This window comes from Setaria italica, chromosome IV, assembly GCF_000263155.2.
Source record: "Setaria italica strain Yugu1 chromosome IV, Setaria_italica_v2.0, whole genome shotgun sequence".
NCBI lineage: Eukaryota > Viridiplantae > Streptophyta > Magnoliopsida > Poales > Poaceae > Setaria > Setaria italica.
The window spans coordinates 35,057,608-35,073,659 of NC_028453.1; the positions used below are offsets into that span (position 1 = coordinate 35,057,608).

At 46.0% G+C, this 16,052-nt stretch overlaps 2 protein-coding genes across 2 annotated transcripts; one reads left to right on the plus strand and one right to left on the minus strand.

The window, feature by feature from the left end:
* The first annotated feature begins 7,020 nt into the window (after positions 1–7,020).
* On the plus strand, positions 7,021–9,765 carry LOC101768678 (polyadenylate-binding protein 5-like). The gene is given in 8 exon segments (XM_022826145.1): positions 7,021–7,267; positions 7,837–8,252; positions 8,254–8,601; positions 8,719–8,795; positions 8,899–8,989; positions 9,362–9,379; positions 9,381–9,604; positions 9,759–9,765. Coding segments are annotated over 8 exon segments (1,428 nt in total).
* Positions 9,766–10,972: 1,207 nt separating this feature from the next.
* On the minus strand, positions 10,973–15,456 carry LOC101786848 (probable LRR receptor-like serine/threonine-protein kinase At1g14390). The gene is made up of 7 exons (XM_004965948.2): positions 13,983–15,456; positions 13,318–13,451; positions 12,347–12,590; positions 12,053–12,261; positions 11,929–11,978; positions 11,608–11,728; positions 10,973–11,524 (listed from the first exon to the last, which is right to left on the minus strand). The coding sequence occupies exons 1-7, from the start codon at positions 15,268–15,270 to the stop codon at positions 11,279–11,281; spliced, it is 2,292 nt and encodes a 763-aa protein (XP_004966005.1). The 5' UTR covers positions 15,271–15,456; the 3' UTR covers positions 10,973–11,278.
* Between the last annotated feature and the right edge of the window lie 596 nt (positions 15,457–16,052).

Sequence of the window (16,052 nt, forward strand, 5' to 3'; positions counted from 1 at the left end):
ATGAGACTTGCCAGAAGTACAAGTACTGCTGAGCCTATAGGCGTATAGGTGAACGCGTTGCTTCACATGGCATTCCTCAGGTGATGGAACGGGACGTCATGGGCCACATCGGAAGTATGGGCTGTGGGCCAGGCAGGACACTAACTTCACGGTGTTCTTCCGACATGATGTGCGTCGTAGCAACCAACAACATGTCTTCCCCGGCCCACCGTCTGTCTGCCCGCCTCGTTGCTCCCTCGCCCGCCGGTCCGCTGTCCCTATCGTCTGGATAGCACTGGAACGGCTGATCAACATTTAGGCTGGTTTGGTTTCTACCCGTCATATCGAATGTTTAGATACTAATTAGAAGTATTAAACGTAGACTATTTACAAAATCCATTATATAAGTGGAGGCTAAACAGCGAGACGAATCTATTAAGCCTAATTAGTCCATGATTTGACAATGTGTTGCTACAGTAAATATTTTCTAATGATAGATTAATTAGGCTTAATAGATTCTTGCCGTTTAGCCTCCACTTATGTAATGGGTTTTGTAAATAGTCTACGTTTAATACTCCTAATTAGTATCTAAACATTCGATGCGACATGTGCTAAAAATAAGCAAAGGAACCAAACGCCCCCTTAGCAGTTTGTAGAATATCACTTGTGTACTGATTTGTATTGCAATAAGATGATTTTGTGTCTTTGATTGGCGCAAGGTTTTCCATTTTGATCATTTGTGTTGTACGGGAGGAGCTACATATTCAATTGCTTGCTTCCTGTTTATTCCTGATTAAAGGGAATGAGAGGTAATAATACCCCTCTAACATATTGTGAAAATAAATCCCCTTTTCCTCTTTCTCCCTCTCTCTGCATGATCCCCTGCCAGCGACCACTCTTACCCCATTGTCCCGGCCTGCTGCGCTGACTGCCACACTGCGCTGGCCGCCATCCCCCTCCGGCTGCAGCCGCCACCCTGGCTTGCCATGCCGACCGTCATCCCATCCATCCACAGCGTCGCCCCACCGCGCCAGCATGACGTGTCATCACCCTGGCCTATCGCTCGCTGCACCACCACTATGGACATTGTCTCGTCCATCCACGACACTACCCTATCGCACTGGACTGCGTGGCGCGGCCCCGTATGTTCGGCCTGCCGCACCGCCGCTCCATCTCGTTGTCCGCTGTCCTATCCGACCACATTGTAGCCCGCCAAATGCAGCCCTACCCGGCCCTTCGTGTGAGATGCGAAAGAGGAGTGGGAAAGGATAAAATGGATTGCCCATAGACGGTGAGGTCCATGTATAAGTTGCAAGGGAAAGGGGAATAGAGAAAGGGAATCTACTGCAACACTGATCTCATGTATGTTCAAAACGTATTTTCTCGATCCCCTTTAGCTAGTATATGGGAATAGAGTTTTCTCAATCTGTTAAAATTGCTTATCGTCTTTATTTCCTGCCGCGCTTCCTTGAAATAGTTCCTCCTCAACTATTGTGTCCTTCTGTCCATTGGGGGCCAATCAAAGAAGCTTGGGGTTCTATTTCTCCTTTGCTTTTCTTCTGTTAGTGAGAAACTCCCAGCAACGGTCGCCGTCATGCTTCCAATGTTGGAGATTCGTGCGCACAGCCTGGTCCGTCGGATGCCTCTTCATCTCTCTGAACCCTCAACCTCTTCATATCCATTCCTGCTTGAATCGACGCCGCCGCCCCCTGCGCCCTCGCCGTCGCCGACGCACCGTCGTTCCCTGCGGCGGCCGTTGCCGTCGGCGCGCCACTGAGGACCTCCTAAAGCTGCGGTCGCCGCCGCTTGGTGCTCCCGTGAGCTGCCACGGCCTGCCTGGTGCTTCGCCGCCGCGGCCCCGCGCCGCCGCAGGCAGCGCGCCATCGTCGGCTGCGACGGTCGCTGCCGCTCGCACGCTGCCGTCGACCACCGCATGCTGCTGTCGCCAGCCTCCTGGTGCTCCACGGCCGCAGCCCCCTGCTGTCGCCGCCTTGTGCTCTACGGCGCGTCCTTCTTTCTTATGCCTGTCGTTTTCCACAATTGATAGTTTTTACTGCACTTGATCTCGTGTTATCTCAGTTCTTACTGAATAATGTTGACTACTAGTAATTATAGTAATTAGTATTAGCGCACTGCTTGATTTTAAAAGGGATCGCAGGTACCAAACTGCACCAGCTAATATTTACAGAGCTTTATGCTATTCTGTTTGGACTAACATGCTTTCGGTTCTACAACTAATTCAATTATTACTCTCACAGCTATCAGCAAACAATTGTGGTTGACTTATGATTACTCCATGACAAGCAGTTCTTGCAAAGAAATAGTAGCATGTACTAGTGCATACACATATTTGTAGCCAAAGCATTTGCTTTTTAGAAATTATAGCCTGCAAGAACCATGCTTATGATGCAACTGGGCACCATGTAGCGAGTGTTCTTCATGGTGGAAATAGAGTTCAGCAGATGCAAGGAAGTAGCAGGGTCACTTTATTTTTTTTTTCATAACTACCCCTGTTACTTTTTGGAGGTATAATAGATAAATAGTATAAAATGTGGGGAAAAAAATCAAAATCTGTGCAGATTCATTAAAGCTGGACAAACATGAACATGACCAATATGGTCAGTCTTCTCTCTACAAGTCCTAGCCTCTGTTCCATTGAACAACTTCTTAACCTCCAATATGATCTTTTTATGGCGTGCAAAATGCAAGTCACAGAATAAACATAAAAATAACTGTACTTCATTTGCCCTTTATAAGGAAAATGGCCCTAGGCTATAATGATTTCAGTGATTAATGATAACATAGTTATTGGGACTAATGTGTTTGCAAGATGTACCTTTGTACCTTTGTAGGTGTTTTATAGGTTCCAAGAATGAAATACAAAATCATCAAATGATAAGAAAAAGAAAGACTTAGAAGAATTCTAAGGCTCTCAAATGATGGTAATGAAGCTGGGACAAAGACATGTGGAGTCTTGAAGCGAATCCTGCTAAAGATTGTGCACCGACATAATCCACCGATTCATTCGGTGGTGATCAAGTATGGTCACCGAATCAGTCGGTGACAAAATGGACTGCAGCAGGGCCAAGGACGTGTACTATGTGCACCGACACATTCGGTGAGCACAGTAAGATCGCACCGAATCAATCAGTGCTGTCGGCTCGGCTCGTGATTGGCTCAGATTCGGCTCTGAAACTTCTTGAGGTTATTTTAGCTCACACCGATTCATACGGTGGGTACTGGAGCGGAGCGGCGAATCAGTCGATGAAGTGGGAAGCAGCGGCTTCACCAATTCATACGGTGATGGCTAAGGAATGACACCGAATCAATCGGTGACAAAGGGCTCAAGCGTCAGCGGTTCAACGGCTACCTTGAGGGACACCACCGACTCATTCGGTGGTGCACAGCAGGGGGCACCGAATCAATCGATGACCACGGTTTCTGTGACCGTTGGAGCAACGACTAGTTTTTGAGGTTGGCTCTATTTATACCCCAAGGCCCGGCCATTTGAAGGGTGTTAGAGCTTGGAGAAACTGTTGCTTGTATTCCACATACACACAAGTGCTCTAGCCACCAAAGTGCTAAAGAGAAGATTAAGGCAATTAGCATAAGGCTTAAGTCTTGATTAGTGCTAATTTAGACCTATTAGTGCATTGCTTTAGGGTTTAGCCTAGAGTTAGGCGAGGTTTGCACACCTCGTTTGTATCGGTGCTTGCGCGCACCAAGAGTTGTAAATCCGGGGCTTGTAAGTCTTGCGAGACCCTCCAACCGCGTTTGTGGAGTGGCCGTCGATGCTTGTGATAGGGAGGAGAGGCCCTAGGTGTTTTGCCGAAGCTCTACCAAGTGAAGAGCGGCAATGAGCATCCGGGAGAGGCTAGGTGGAGACCCACTTGCGCATGGGGAAGGTCCGTCGGCTATCCTACGGAGTTACTTGACCGGGGAGTTTATACCCTTGCGTGGGCATTCCCTTTGATAGGGCTCCAACAACGAGGACTAGTGGAAAGCTTTGCTTTTCAATACCTAGGAAAAAATCGTTGTGTCGTCACGTCGGGAGTTTGCCTTCTCTACCTCATTTACCTTCCGCATTTCTTATTGCACTTACATTCCGCATTTACCTTTCCTAGAATTGCCATGTGTAGTTTATAGAATTGGAACCTAGGGTGCAAAACTATTTGCGGTAGAGATAGCAACACATAGAAAAATCTAGTACACATCTAGATAGAAATTGATATAGGTTTTTATATGTGCTTGGAGGCTTAGTTTTTAGAATACCCAATTCACGCCTCTCTTAGGGTGTCACGGTCCCTTCACCCTTCTTTGATACTATATATAACATCACCCTCCTTCACCCTTCTTTGATACTATATATAACATCACCCTCTATGCAGAAACGCACTGCAACTTGCGCCTCACGCATTCATTGCCTTTGGAACACTACCTGAGCTTGGATTGCTGCTTCACAGGTGACTTAGTCAAATTCCGTTGCTTATCCTACTAATTCTAAATAAATCAGTGCTGCTTCATGCTGCAAACAAGTCAACCGTTGCTATTCCTAGTCCATACCTGGGATTTCCTAGGACTGAATTACCAACAGCCTAGTGAACTTCTGTAGTGGAGCAATTATGTAGAAGACACGATTATTGCGATAATTGACATAGGTGAAGTTCAGATATTCATAAATATGGTGAAGTCCAGCCTGTCAACATTTTTAAAGTACTATATTCAACATTGGTAAATGTATATTTCAACATTTAAGTTTACCTAATTCAACATTTTTTTAGACTACAATAATGAATATAAAGATGTCATATTCTCATATGATCCATATTTCAACAATCCTAAGTACTATATTCAACATTTTGCTAAACCTGTTTCAACATTTGTGAATAACATATTCAACATTTTTGAAAATGCATTTTAAATAACTATTTATACATTTCTAATCATCTAGCTCAACAATTAAGTTCATCTTGTTTAATATTTTCTATGATTTTTCTACAATACAATAAAGTTATTTCTCCTTATTTACTTACTATTACTAAATATTTCAACTTTCCTGATTGTTGTATTTCAGTAAAGCTACTTCGACGCTACTGAATTACAAGTTAAGTTTAAGTTTTCTGATTGTTGTATTTCAACATTTCTGTAAATCTACCTCAACACTACCGCATAACATGTTCAACTTTCCTGATTGTTGTATTTCAACATTTCTGTAAAGCTACTTCGACATTAAATAATAAATACTATTGAATAATAAGTTCAACTTTGATGATTGTTGCAGTTCAACATTTCTATAAGTCTACCTCAACACTACTGCATAACAAGTTCAACTTTTCTGATTGCTGTATTTCAACATTTTTGTAAATGTACCTCAACACTGTTGAGTAACATCCTTGTAATAATAAATTAAAGTACCACAATCAACATTCTAAACTATGAAATTACAATTTTATCAATTTCCTTCTAATTTATATATACCTTTTGTATCCTTTCATACTTTTGACTACAATTTTATGTTTATGCTCAACAGTTTTTGGTAAGGCTTCATGAGAAGATATTCAAGTGATGCTTTAGATCTACTTTGAGAAATTTAGAATTTTGTATTCGGTTGTAATGAACATATGGATGATACCTTTAATGTAATTATTAGTATATATGGATATTTTTCCACTTACAATTCGGTTTCTAAACTTTGTATTCAGTTTATGAACTTCAAATCTTAGTTTGCAAGTTCCCACCCATTGTTAGCCCCCTTCTAACCACGTGCCCCGAAAAAAGTCAATGCAAGCGAATTGATGCTAGCTACCTGCAAGGAAAAAAAGTCAAAGGCAGCGGATGGATGGATGCTGTTGCGCTCGGAACGAAACAAAAATTTACGCGCGTGAGGCATACAAGGTGGGCTGTTAGTGGGCTTTATAGTTAAATAGCTTATCTAGCTTATGGAAGTTATATAGGGATGCCCGAAAGAGACTCGCCGTGCTGCCCGTGCAGGATGTATCTGGGCCTAAGATCGTTTTATGGGTTGCGGATATCTTTGTTGGGCCATATACTGTGATAGAGTCCGAGTCGTTTTATGGGCCATCATTTTATCGTCAACCAGGCCAATTGCTCCCTATTGCACAGCCCAGCACTACTGCAATAGAGTCCAAGTCGAACTTGCGCCGACTTCCCTGATCCGATCACCCACCGCGCCGCCGCCTGGGTATAACAATAGAGTATTGGTATCGAGGACGGGACGGGATCATCCCACTTTTACATGTGTTTTACATGTGTTTAGTTGAAGATCAGGTGGGATGAGAATGGCATCAAAATGGAATATTCCTTAAAAAGAGGGATGGGATGGTCCCTCCAAATCGGTCGGATCGATCCGTCCCTCGCGGATGACGTCTCCCTCCTGCCTACTTCTCGCGCCATCCCGTCTCCTCTTCCTCGCGCCACCCCATCTCCTCCTCCTCATGGATGGCGGCAGTGGGCCACGACGGCGGGCTCGTGGGACGGCAGCGGCGGGTTGCGGAGGGTGGCGGGGGGTGTGGGAGTAGTGGGAGTAGCGAGCGGGGACGAGAGCGGCGCGGCGGGTGGCGGCGGGCCCCGATGGTGGAGGACAAGGTCGAGGTAGCAGGTGGCGGAGCAAGTCGGGGGCGAGCGTCGGCGCACCGTGGAGGAGGGCGGAGGAGGGACCAGGTCGACGACGGAGGACGGCGGGGCGCGGAGGACGGCGGAGGATCAGGTCGAGGCAACAGTTTTTGAGCAGTTGACAGTGAGTCCTGTAATTTTTGAGTGAATGACAATTGTGACTCACAGTTAACGGCACGAAAACGCCATTCATCTCGTCCCTCAGCCGTTCCTCCAACCAAACACTAAATGAGAGACGTCCCCATCCCTTCAACCAAACATAAAGTGGAATCATCTCATAAAAAAAAAAGATGATTGCCATCCCCTCCGTCCCTCCATCTAAACACACACCCTAAGGAAAAGCCAAAACCAAAAAGAAAAATAAGAATAATCCGTAGAGGCTGCGAAGGGAGAACGATCGAGGAGACAATGGCGACGCCGCCTCCGGCTACGATCGCGGCAGAAGCGGTCCCCGCGGCCGAGGGGGCACCGGCGGCAACACCTGCATCAATCGCGTCTTTGTACGTCGGCGATCTAGCTGATAGTGTCGAGGAGCCGGTGCTCATCGAGGTCTTCAGCCAGGATGCGCCCGTGGCGACCGTGCGTGTCTGCCGGGACAGCGTTAGCGGCGCCTCGCTCGGCTACGGCTACGTCAATTTCCACTCGCGTCATGACGGTAAGTGTATCCATCTATCGCCCGCGGTAGCCTTTGATTGTCTAGTTCTTAGCTAGTGTTCTATGTAATGTATTAATTATTATATATGGGGACTTTTAACACTGTATGTTCTTAATCATAGTTTGGGGTTTTCTTTGTGATGTTAATCACCCGTAGGTTGCAGTACGTGTTTGGTTTCGACTTAACGTATTCTCACCAATTAAATTGATTACTCGGGTTTTACAGGTTGAGGTTTTGATTAGACAAATTCCAATCTCTGACTTATGCGTATTGCTTACGCTTACATGCAAATTGTGTAGTGCTAGTTGAAACTTCTTGCTGTTTACACATATGATTATTATAAGTTTTCTGCATATGTTCAAGCATGCAACATGTTCACGGGTAGGCTAATTGTATGTGACCATCTAGTATCAATTCAGTCATTGGGAATATCTGTATTGATTAATATGTTGGACTATTTATTTAATTTCAATGTTAAGTACATAACAAGATTGATCAATATATCTGTCGGAGTTTGAGCCTCAGTTATATAGTGTATTTTCATAACTTGGTATTTGATGCCTTTTCAGTTGTTCGTGCACTTGAAGCTTTGAATTTTGCTCCTTTGAATGGAAAAAACATTAGGCTTATGTTCTCCAATAGGGATCCAAGTATGCGGAAGAGTGGACGTGCTAATGTGTTTGTTAAGAATCTTGAACCTAGCATTGACAGCAAGAGTTTGCATGACATGTTTTCATCTTTTGGCACTATACTATCATGCAAAGTTGCCACTGATCCATCCACTGGCCAGTCGAAAGGATACGGTTTTGTGCAGTATGAGAGTGAGGAGTCCACTCAAGATGCAATTAATAAGCTTAATGGCATGCTAGTAGATGGGAGAAAAATCTTTGTGGGCCTACACATGCGCCGTCAGAACAGAGAAGTCAAGTTCACAAATCTATATATAAAGAACTTGCCTGCTGAATTCACCGATGATGATCTGCGGGCAAGAGTTTGCACCAGTTGGTGAAATTACTAGTGTTGTGATCATGAGACATTCTGATGGTGCCTCCAAATGTTTTGGTTTTGTAAATTTTTAGAAATCAGAATATGTTACCGAAGCACTCCAAAAGTTGAATGACAAGTCTATAGATGATAAGGTCTTGTATGTTGGAAGGGCTCAGAAAAAAGCAGAAAGACAAGCTGAGTTGAGAGCAAAATTTCAGCAAGAAAGAGACAGTGAGGTTGAGAAACCTCAAGGGACTAATTTGTACTTGAAGAATCTTGATGATAGTATCAATGATGAGAAGCTCAAGAAGTTGTTCGAAGAATTTGGTGAGATAACATCATGCAAGGTAATTTTATATTTGGTTTTGTTGGTTTTCTTTTTTTTATCGAAGGGATAAAATACCACACGTTCAATAGCTAATGCTACTACTATTTATCATATTTGTGTTTTGACAATTCTTTAGGTTATGGTTGATTCTAGAGGAAGGAGCAAGGGTTCAGGTTTTGTGTCGTTTACCACTGCTGAAGCTGGCCATAATGCTATAAGTTTAGAAATTGATTATTCTTCTTTAAATATTTGTCATAATAGTTTCCAATGTTTGATGTTTCTAATATCAAATTCTAACTAATGAAATAACATGCTAGATTAATGGAATGAACAGTAAGATAGTTGGAAAGAAACCACTCTATATTGGTTTACATCAACCTAAAGACCAAAGAAAAGCGATGCTAACTGTAAGTGACTATGGGCTGGTCTTTTCTTTTTTGCAAGTGACTGTTTTACATGTGTAAGATCGGTGATTTATCTTCCTCCTATATTCACTTCTCTAGCATGGTTTTACGTGTCTTTATTTCTTAACTTGCTCCTTTGTTAACAATATTAGGATTCTCTCTATTGCCTGTATCTTTCTGTTATAAATGCTAGAGAATCCTAATACCAAAAAACTAATTATGTATTCAAATGATAATATTGATTATTCTTACTTGTTTTTTTTATCACACTATTGAATCTATGGATATATTTCTATGTCATTGCTCATTTTTCTTTAATGCTATTAATTTAATGTTACCATTGGAATGCAATGATGTTGAACTTATTTTTGCTAGGCACATTTTGCTCAACGTAAGCCTAGCAATGGCAGCTGTTTCGTACGCTACACTCCAGCCGGTTTATTTTGGCCACCCAGCTCCTGGTCAAATACCACTGCAAGCTACTGTCTTTGGATTTCCACAACACTTGGTCCCTAGAATGGGGCCTATCACTCAAGTCATAATGCCACAGAATACGCAGAGTTCAATGCGTCATGGCCAAAGGATGGGTGCTCGTCATGGAGCAACGTCACCACACATGTATCTACAACAGCAGGTAGTATCCTTTGAGTCATCCATTCATCAGCCTTTTATGTGTTCCAATCCTCATAACTTGCCATTGCACCCTGCATCAAAATCACGTTTGGCATTTCATACGTTCCTTGTGCTAATGGTGCTGGCATCTTGTGCGCAGAGGATGATCCACCCAAATGCTAGTCAGGGCATCAGGTACATGCCCAATGCCAGGAACGCGGCTTACCCTGCAATGCTGCCTCAGGGCTTCCCAAGCGCCATGCCATCTCCGCAACAGGCGGATGGCAGGGGCCTGTTCGCTTCAGCTTATAAGCCGGCTGAAAAGCTGAAACGGCTGATTTATTGTGAGAGGAAAACACTGTTTGGTGGCTGATAAGCCGGTTGAATAAGCTGAAGCGAACAGGCCGCTTACTAGTGGTCTAGCTTCTGCTAGTCCGGAAGTGCAACAGCAGGTAACCATGAATCCATTATTGATGAATCCCTTCACTGTTCTTTCTTCAACTCATTCACAAACCTTCAAGTGGTATTGTGGTAATGAACGTGATGATTAAAGTTTCTGAATTGAGTTATCGACGGCGAGCATATTTGAGTTGCGTTTATCTCGCAGCGACTCAAGATCTTAGATTTGATCTTTCCTCTCTGGTTTTTTTTTTGTGTGTAGATGTTGGGCAACAAGCTGTACCCGGTGGTGGAACAGATCGAGGCTGTCCAAACCGGCAAGGTGACAGGGATGCTGCTCGAGATGGACAAGTTGGAGATCCTACACCTCCTGGAGTCTCCGGAGGCTCTCAGGGCCAAAGTCCGTGAAGCCGTTGTGGTTCTGCAGCGATCTGAAGCCAGAGGCTCTGCCGATCCTGCGGGTGCAGTTGCGGCGCCAACTATGGATGCATGAGCAATTGATGAACTCGCTTAACAATAAAGAAGCATTTGCCTAGGATTTCAGGAAATTATTCAGTACTTGTCCATGCAGTGCGCAACTGTGCATTGTTATCTACCGTTTGCTTATTTGTTTGATGGTTGGGATGCGTTAATGTTTTTACTGAACCTCAGCATTCTGTGTCTTGGTGTTTATTTATTTTAGGTTACTCCGGTTTGGCTTCTTATTTCAACGTCAAATTAACTTGCAATTCATTTTCTCCAAATGTTCTATTTTTAATGTATAAATTGACTGCTGATACTCCATACCTCCGATTTACGCAGCGCCCCGGCCAATCAAAATGGCTGAAGTTTGGTGTGCTGCTTTTATTTTTTCAATTGTTGGGTGTTCCTCAGGATGCTTAACCGTGAAAGTTGGAATTAAGGCGTCTGTTTCAAGGTATTCAGTTTGAGGAAATGAAATACTGTTACAGTTCTAGCATTCACTTAAGATAGAGGTGAACGGACATAATGCTCATCGGCACCCTTTACCAACCGAACGCTCGGTCCATGTTTTAAGATTTTCGTTTACCAATTCCTAATCTACTATGAACACATACTCTCATAGCATCGATTGCCAATAGAGCAAATTTTACGTCTAACTGAAGAACATATCTAAGAAAAAAATTCCACTTCTGTACATAAAGAACACCAAGGATCTCTCTTGCACAACAAAAACCAGAGGCAGATTGATGGCGCATATAACTTCATTGCTATGATTGGATCGAAACAAAAGCATACCACCCTTTTCTATTTCTCTGCTCTTCAGCCCTGCGATTTGACGCTCAAGCCTAAGCTCTCGCTGCTCGCCCACCCATCCTGCACTTGCATGGAGTACTGCAGATTCCAGATGACGTCATCGATGGAAGGCCGGTCGCTCGGTTCACCGGCCGTGCAGTTGAGGGCTATCTCAGCGACCGTGCACAGGGAGTCCACTGCGAAAGTACCTTGGATGGCCGGGTCTGCCATGTCTTTCAGTCTATCTGGGTCTTCAGTCAGGGCCTCGCTTAGCTGAGGATAATCACAAAAAAACAACATTTTGTTGAGAAGTACAGACTCATCGTTGTGATGAGAAAATGGAGCTTGCGCCTAACCTGAGCTTTCAGGGACTCCAGTTCGCTTTGAGAATCTGTCGGTTTGCCTGTGATCACTTCGAGGAGAATTAGGCCGAACTGGTAGATGTCTTGCTTGTCCCCTTGTTCCATATTATGAGCACTGGGGAGCAGAGAGAATCATGTTGGTTGATTCAATTCAAGAAAATTGTACTACTAATCAAATCTTCATTCGTTCAGAAAAACTGATTGGCAACCTAACAACTGCAATCACTGGGGTCCTATTTATTCAGATTACCGATAACCAATGCATATAGTTTGGAGATGTCCCTTTCTCTCCACAAGGTAACAAGGACAACGTACCTGCCAATATCATTATCTTCATGGACAGCAAATGGGATCTCTGAGAAGATCTGCAAGATAAGAACAGTTACAACTTAGCCATCAGGCAGGCAAATGAGGAACTTCACCAATCATTTGAACTCACCTTGCCATTCTTGCTAGTTGATATAATTGGAAGGTTGAAGTCATTGATTTTCGATGTGAGGGTCTTGTCCAGCAGAATATTTTCTATGTTGAGATCATTCTTTACGATGCCTGGAGCAGTCATATTGTGCAAAAACTGGATCCCTCTCGCAACACCAGTGACAGCAGAAACCCGTTGTGGCCATTTCAGCATTTCGCGTCTTCTCCACTCTGTAAAAGCAGTCAAACTGTAAGTTGGGAGTCATGCAGATATTCAGTTCATAACTGCATGCATGGCATCATTCACTGTAATTACCGGTAAGATGACTTCTTAGAGATCCATTCGTCACACATTCAGAAATGAGGTATACTGAGCTAGCAATATTAGGATTTTCCTGATCACCGACAATGCAGTGACCAATGATGCTGACCAAATGACGGTGCCGAAGTTTAGAAATAATCTCCATGTACGGGGCAAGGCTCTGGGGAGAGTACTTTGGCTTCAGCCTCAGACATCTAACCAAGACTCTTGAACCATCTTGAAGCTGACCATTATAATGCTATGAAAGCAAGACACATAAAAGAACAAAAGTTAGTCTTTACAATACTGTATTTGTAGCATAAAGCTGTACTACTGATGGTAGGGGTGTGAAGTGAAGCCAACATTAATTGCTGATGGAAAATATCAAATATGCATAATACCCAGAAAAAATGGAAAAACAGCAATAAATCCCTAGGGCTGGAGCCTGGATATACTAGAACAGGCTATGTTAAACCATCTTGAAGTTGAATTTGAGCCTCCGTTCAGTTAAGACACTAATAAATAATAGTAAATATAGGAAAACATCCAGTTTGCTCTCATTTGAATATTTGGTTCGTACTGTTAATTAAAAGTTGAAAAAAAATCTCCAAATGCAAGCTTGCAAAATGTATTGAAGAAAGGTACTGTTTAATAACCACCCCAAAGCCTATGTTTATCAAATGCCAAATACGGCCAAAATGCAACAAACATAACAGGACAATAATTGGCAGTACACTGTTGTACTCTGCCATGAGTGGAGATACTACAGTGGACGATTTGAACAGTTTGTAGCCTAGTACCCTAGGAGAACTAAACATTGTTTTAAAAAAAACGCATTAGGTGAAAATGAATTAGATAAATATAAATTCACATGACCTGTCGACCGCACTTCTGAAATAAACATTCTGTGGAGTAAGTAGTGAACAGTGGAACATTTATTTGTGTATTCATTGCCTTCCATGCCGCAAGAATCCATTACTGCATACCTGTGCGAGAGGACTAGTCTTGATCATGTTGGAGGAACTGAAGTTGTTGGTTGCTTCCTGGAGCTCCTCCAATGTATACACACGGTACGCTGGCACTTCCAATGTATTCACCCTAGCAGCTTGTGATGCATGTCCTGTAAAAATGGATACCAAATTAGAATGTGAAATAAAAACTCTAAAATTATTAGTATTGGTGAGTTTAATTTACTTTGTCAGCAAGGCATAGTTCATTGTTTTTCTTTGCCTTTATGGGTTGATTGACTTTGAAGCCAATTACTTTCTCAAAGTCTACTATGAAGTAAGGAATAAAGACCCACACCATGTTTCAAAAGCTCAGAGTCTAAGTTAGATCCACATACTACATCAAGCAAAGTTTCCCAATTCATTGACTAAAGCGAGTAGACTTTATTCACAGCTAAAGAAACAAATGCGGGGAAAAATGATAGAAAGCAACTAGATGTTCAAAGTTACTAGTGGTTCAATTCTATATTGTTCCTTTGTACCACTAATCATAGATCACTCAGCATTTTGGTGTTACTTGCACATAATCTTGTGCTCCCTTTTTATTTTAAATTTATATGTACTATTAGCTAATTACTGAAGAGCACGACAGAAAACGAAACGATGCGATCAGTTCAATTATGCACATGAATTTCTACACTTACTCTTATCAGCAGGAGTAATAATCTTCTGGGTCGCCTTAGCCGGAGCCTTCCATCCATCCGCCTTCTTGGCCGGTGCCGCCGCCGGCGACTTAGGCAGTACGCTCACCTCCGGGTGCCGCGTCCTCGCCCTCCTCAGCACCACGACCATGACCAGCGCAATCAGTAATGCGCCACCGACGACGGCGCCGGCAATCGCGAGGATCATCCCGATCTCGCCGCCCTTCCCCCTCCCCTGCCCTCCGCCTCCGCTCCCTTGCGGCGGCGGCAGCACGGCGGCCAGCGCGCCGGGGCTGCAGTACGTGCTGGCCCGCTGCTGCTTAGCGTCGGCGAAGCAGTTGCCGGCGACGAGCACCGTGCGCGCCGAGGAGTTGCCCCGCATGCACGCCGGGCGCGCCCCGGTGAGCAGGTTCGCCGAGACGTCCACGAACGCCAGCGCCTCCGCGCACGCCGTTGTTGCCGGGAGCTGGCCGGCGAACCGGTTTCGGGAGAGGTTGATGTAGCGCAGCGCCGGGAGCGCGAAGATGGAGGAGGGGATCCACCCCTGCAGTCGGTTCCCGGACACGTCGAGGTACTGGAGCTGGCCCAGCGCGCTCACCCCCGCCGGAATCTTCCCAGTGAAGTTGTTGCCGGCCAGGACCAGCCGCACCACCGCCTTCCCCACCTCCGGGAACGCCGGGCCGAGCCGGTTGTGCGACACGTCCAGCTCCTCGAGGAACTGGAGGCCGGCGAGGGACGGCACGGAGCCGTTGAGCCAGTTCCGCGACAGCACGAGGCTCTGCAGCGAGTAGAGCCGCGCGAGGTCGCCGGGGACGCCGCCGTAGAAGTAGTTGGAGCTGAGGTTGAGCTGCTGCAGCGCCTGGAGGCGGCGGAGCTTGTCGCCGGGGAGCGGGCCCCAGGCGCCGAGCCCGACGAGCGAGAGGCGCGCGAGCGCGGGGAGGCGGGCGAGCGTGGTGAAGAGCGCCTCGGAGGAGAAGGAGGCCGGGAGCGCGGCGCGCCAGGCTGCGTCCGGGTCCCGGTCGCCCCGGACCGAGAGCGCCGTGACCTGGCCGCCATCGCAGGCGACGGCGAGCGACGGCGTCGGCGGCAGCGCGCAGGGGTCCGGCGCACCCCGCAGCGGCTCGAGCGCCGGCGGGTACCCCAGCAGCTTGCGGACGCGGAGGAGCGCCTTCGCCTGCGACGACGCCAGAGGCTGAGCCTGCGCGGACGCGAGGGTGGCAATGCTCGCGCAGAGGTGGAGGAGGAGCAGCAGCAGGACGGTGGGCTTCGGCGAGGAAGGGGAGGGCGCCATAGTGTCGTGTGACAGTTGTCACGGCTGTGGACGGGGGCGGCCGGCAATGGCGAAGCTAGAGAGAGGGAGACGGAGAGAGAGGGGTGTCAGTGGGGGGAGGAGGAAGGCGTGGTGGGAAGCAGGTGGTGGAGGTGGCCATGGACGACCAGCGGGAGGGAATGGGAGTGCTTTCCAGCCGAACTCGCGGTGGGGACACTCGCACTACCGCGGGCAGCAGCCTTGCACACTGTGGTTTGTCTGTGTCCCCTCGCGTGGGGCCACGTCTCGCTGACGAGTGGGTCCCTGCGTGGGTGGCAGTGAGGCTGCCGGTGGGCCGGGCCCAGGGAACACGTGGCGGCGGGGGTGGCTGCGTGGTATGGTACGGCGGCGCAGATCCCGTGTGGCTGGCCTGACAATGGAAGTGGTGTTGGAGGTGTCGGTCTGGGGGATGGGGCTGTTTCACTGGGCTGCGGGACCCAGTTCGTAATCCTGGCCCACAGGTTGGGGCCAGGTGGCAGTTGTGTTTAATGGACACGGAGTTAAAACTGGCCTGAATCTGAATGCCTGATGCAAATGCTACAGCGCACTACTTTAAAACTACTGAGGTCATGTTTAGTTCACTCCAAAAACCTAACTTTGGCACTATGCAAAAAGAAGATTCTCCATCACATCAAACTTGCGGTACATGCATGGAGTACTGAATGTAGACGAAATCAAAAACTAATTGCACAGTTTTGTTGTACTTTGCGAGACGAATCTTTTGAGCCTAATTAGTCAATATTTGGACAATAATTCACAAATAC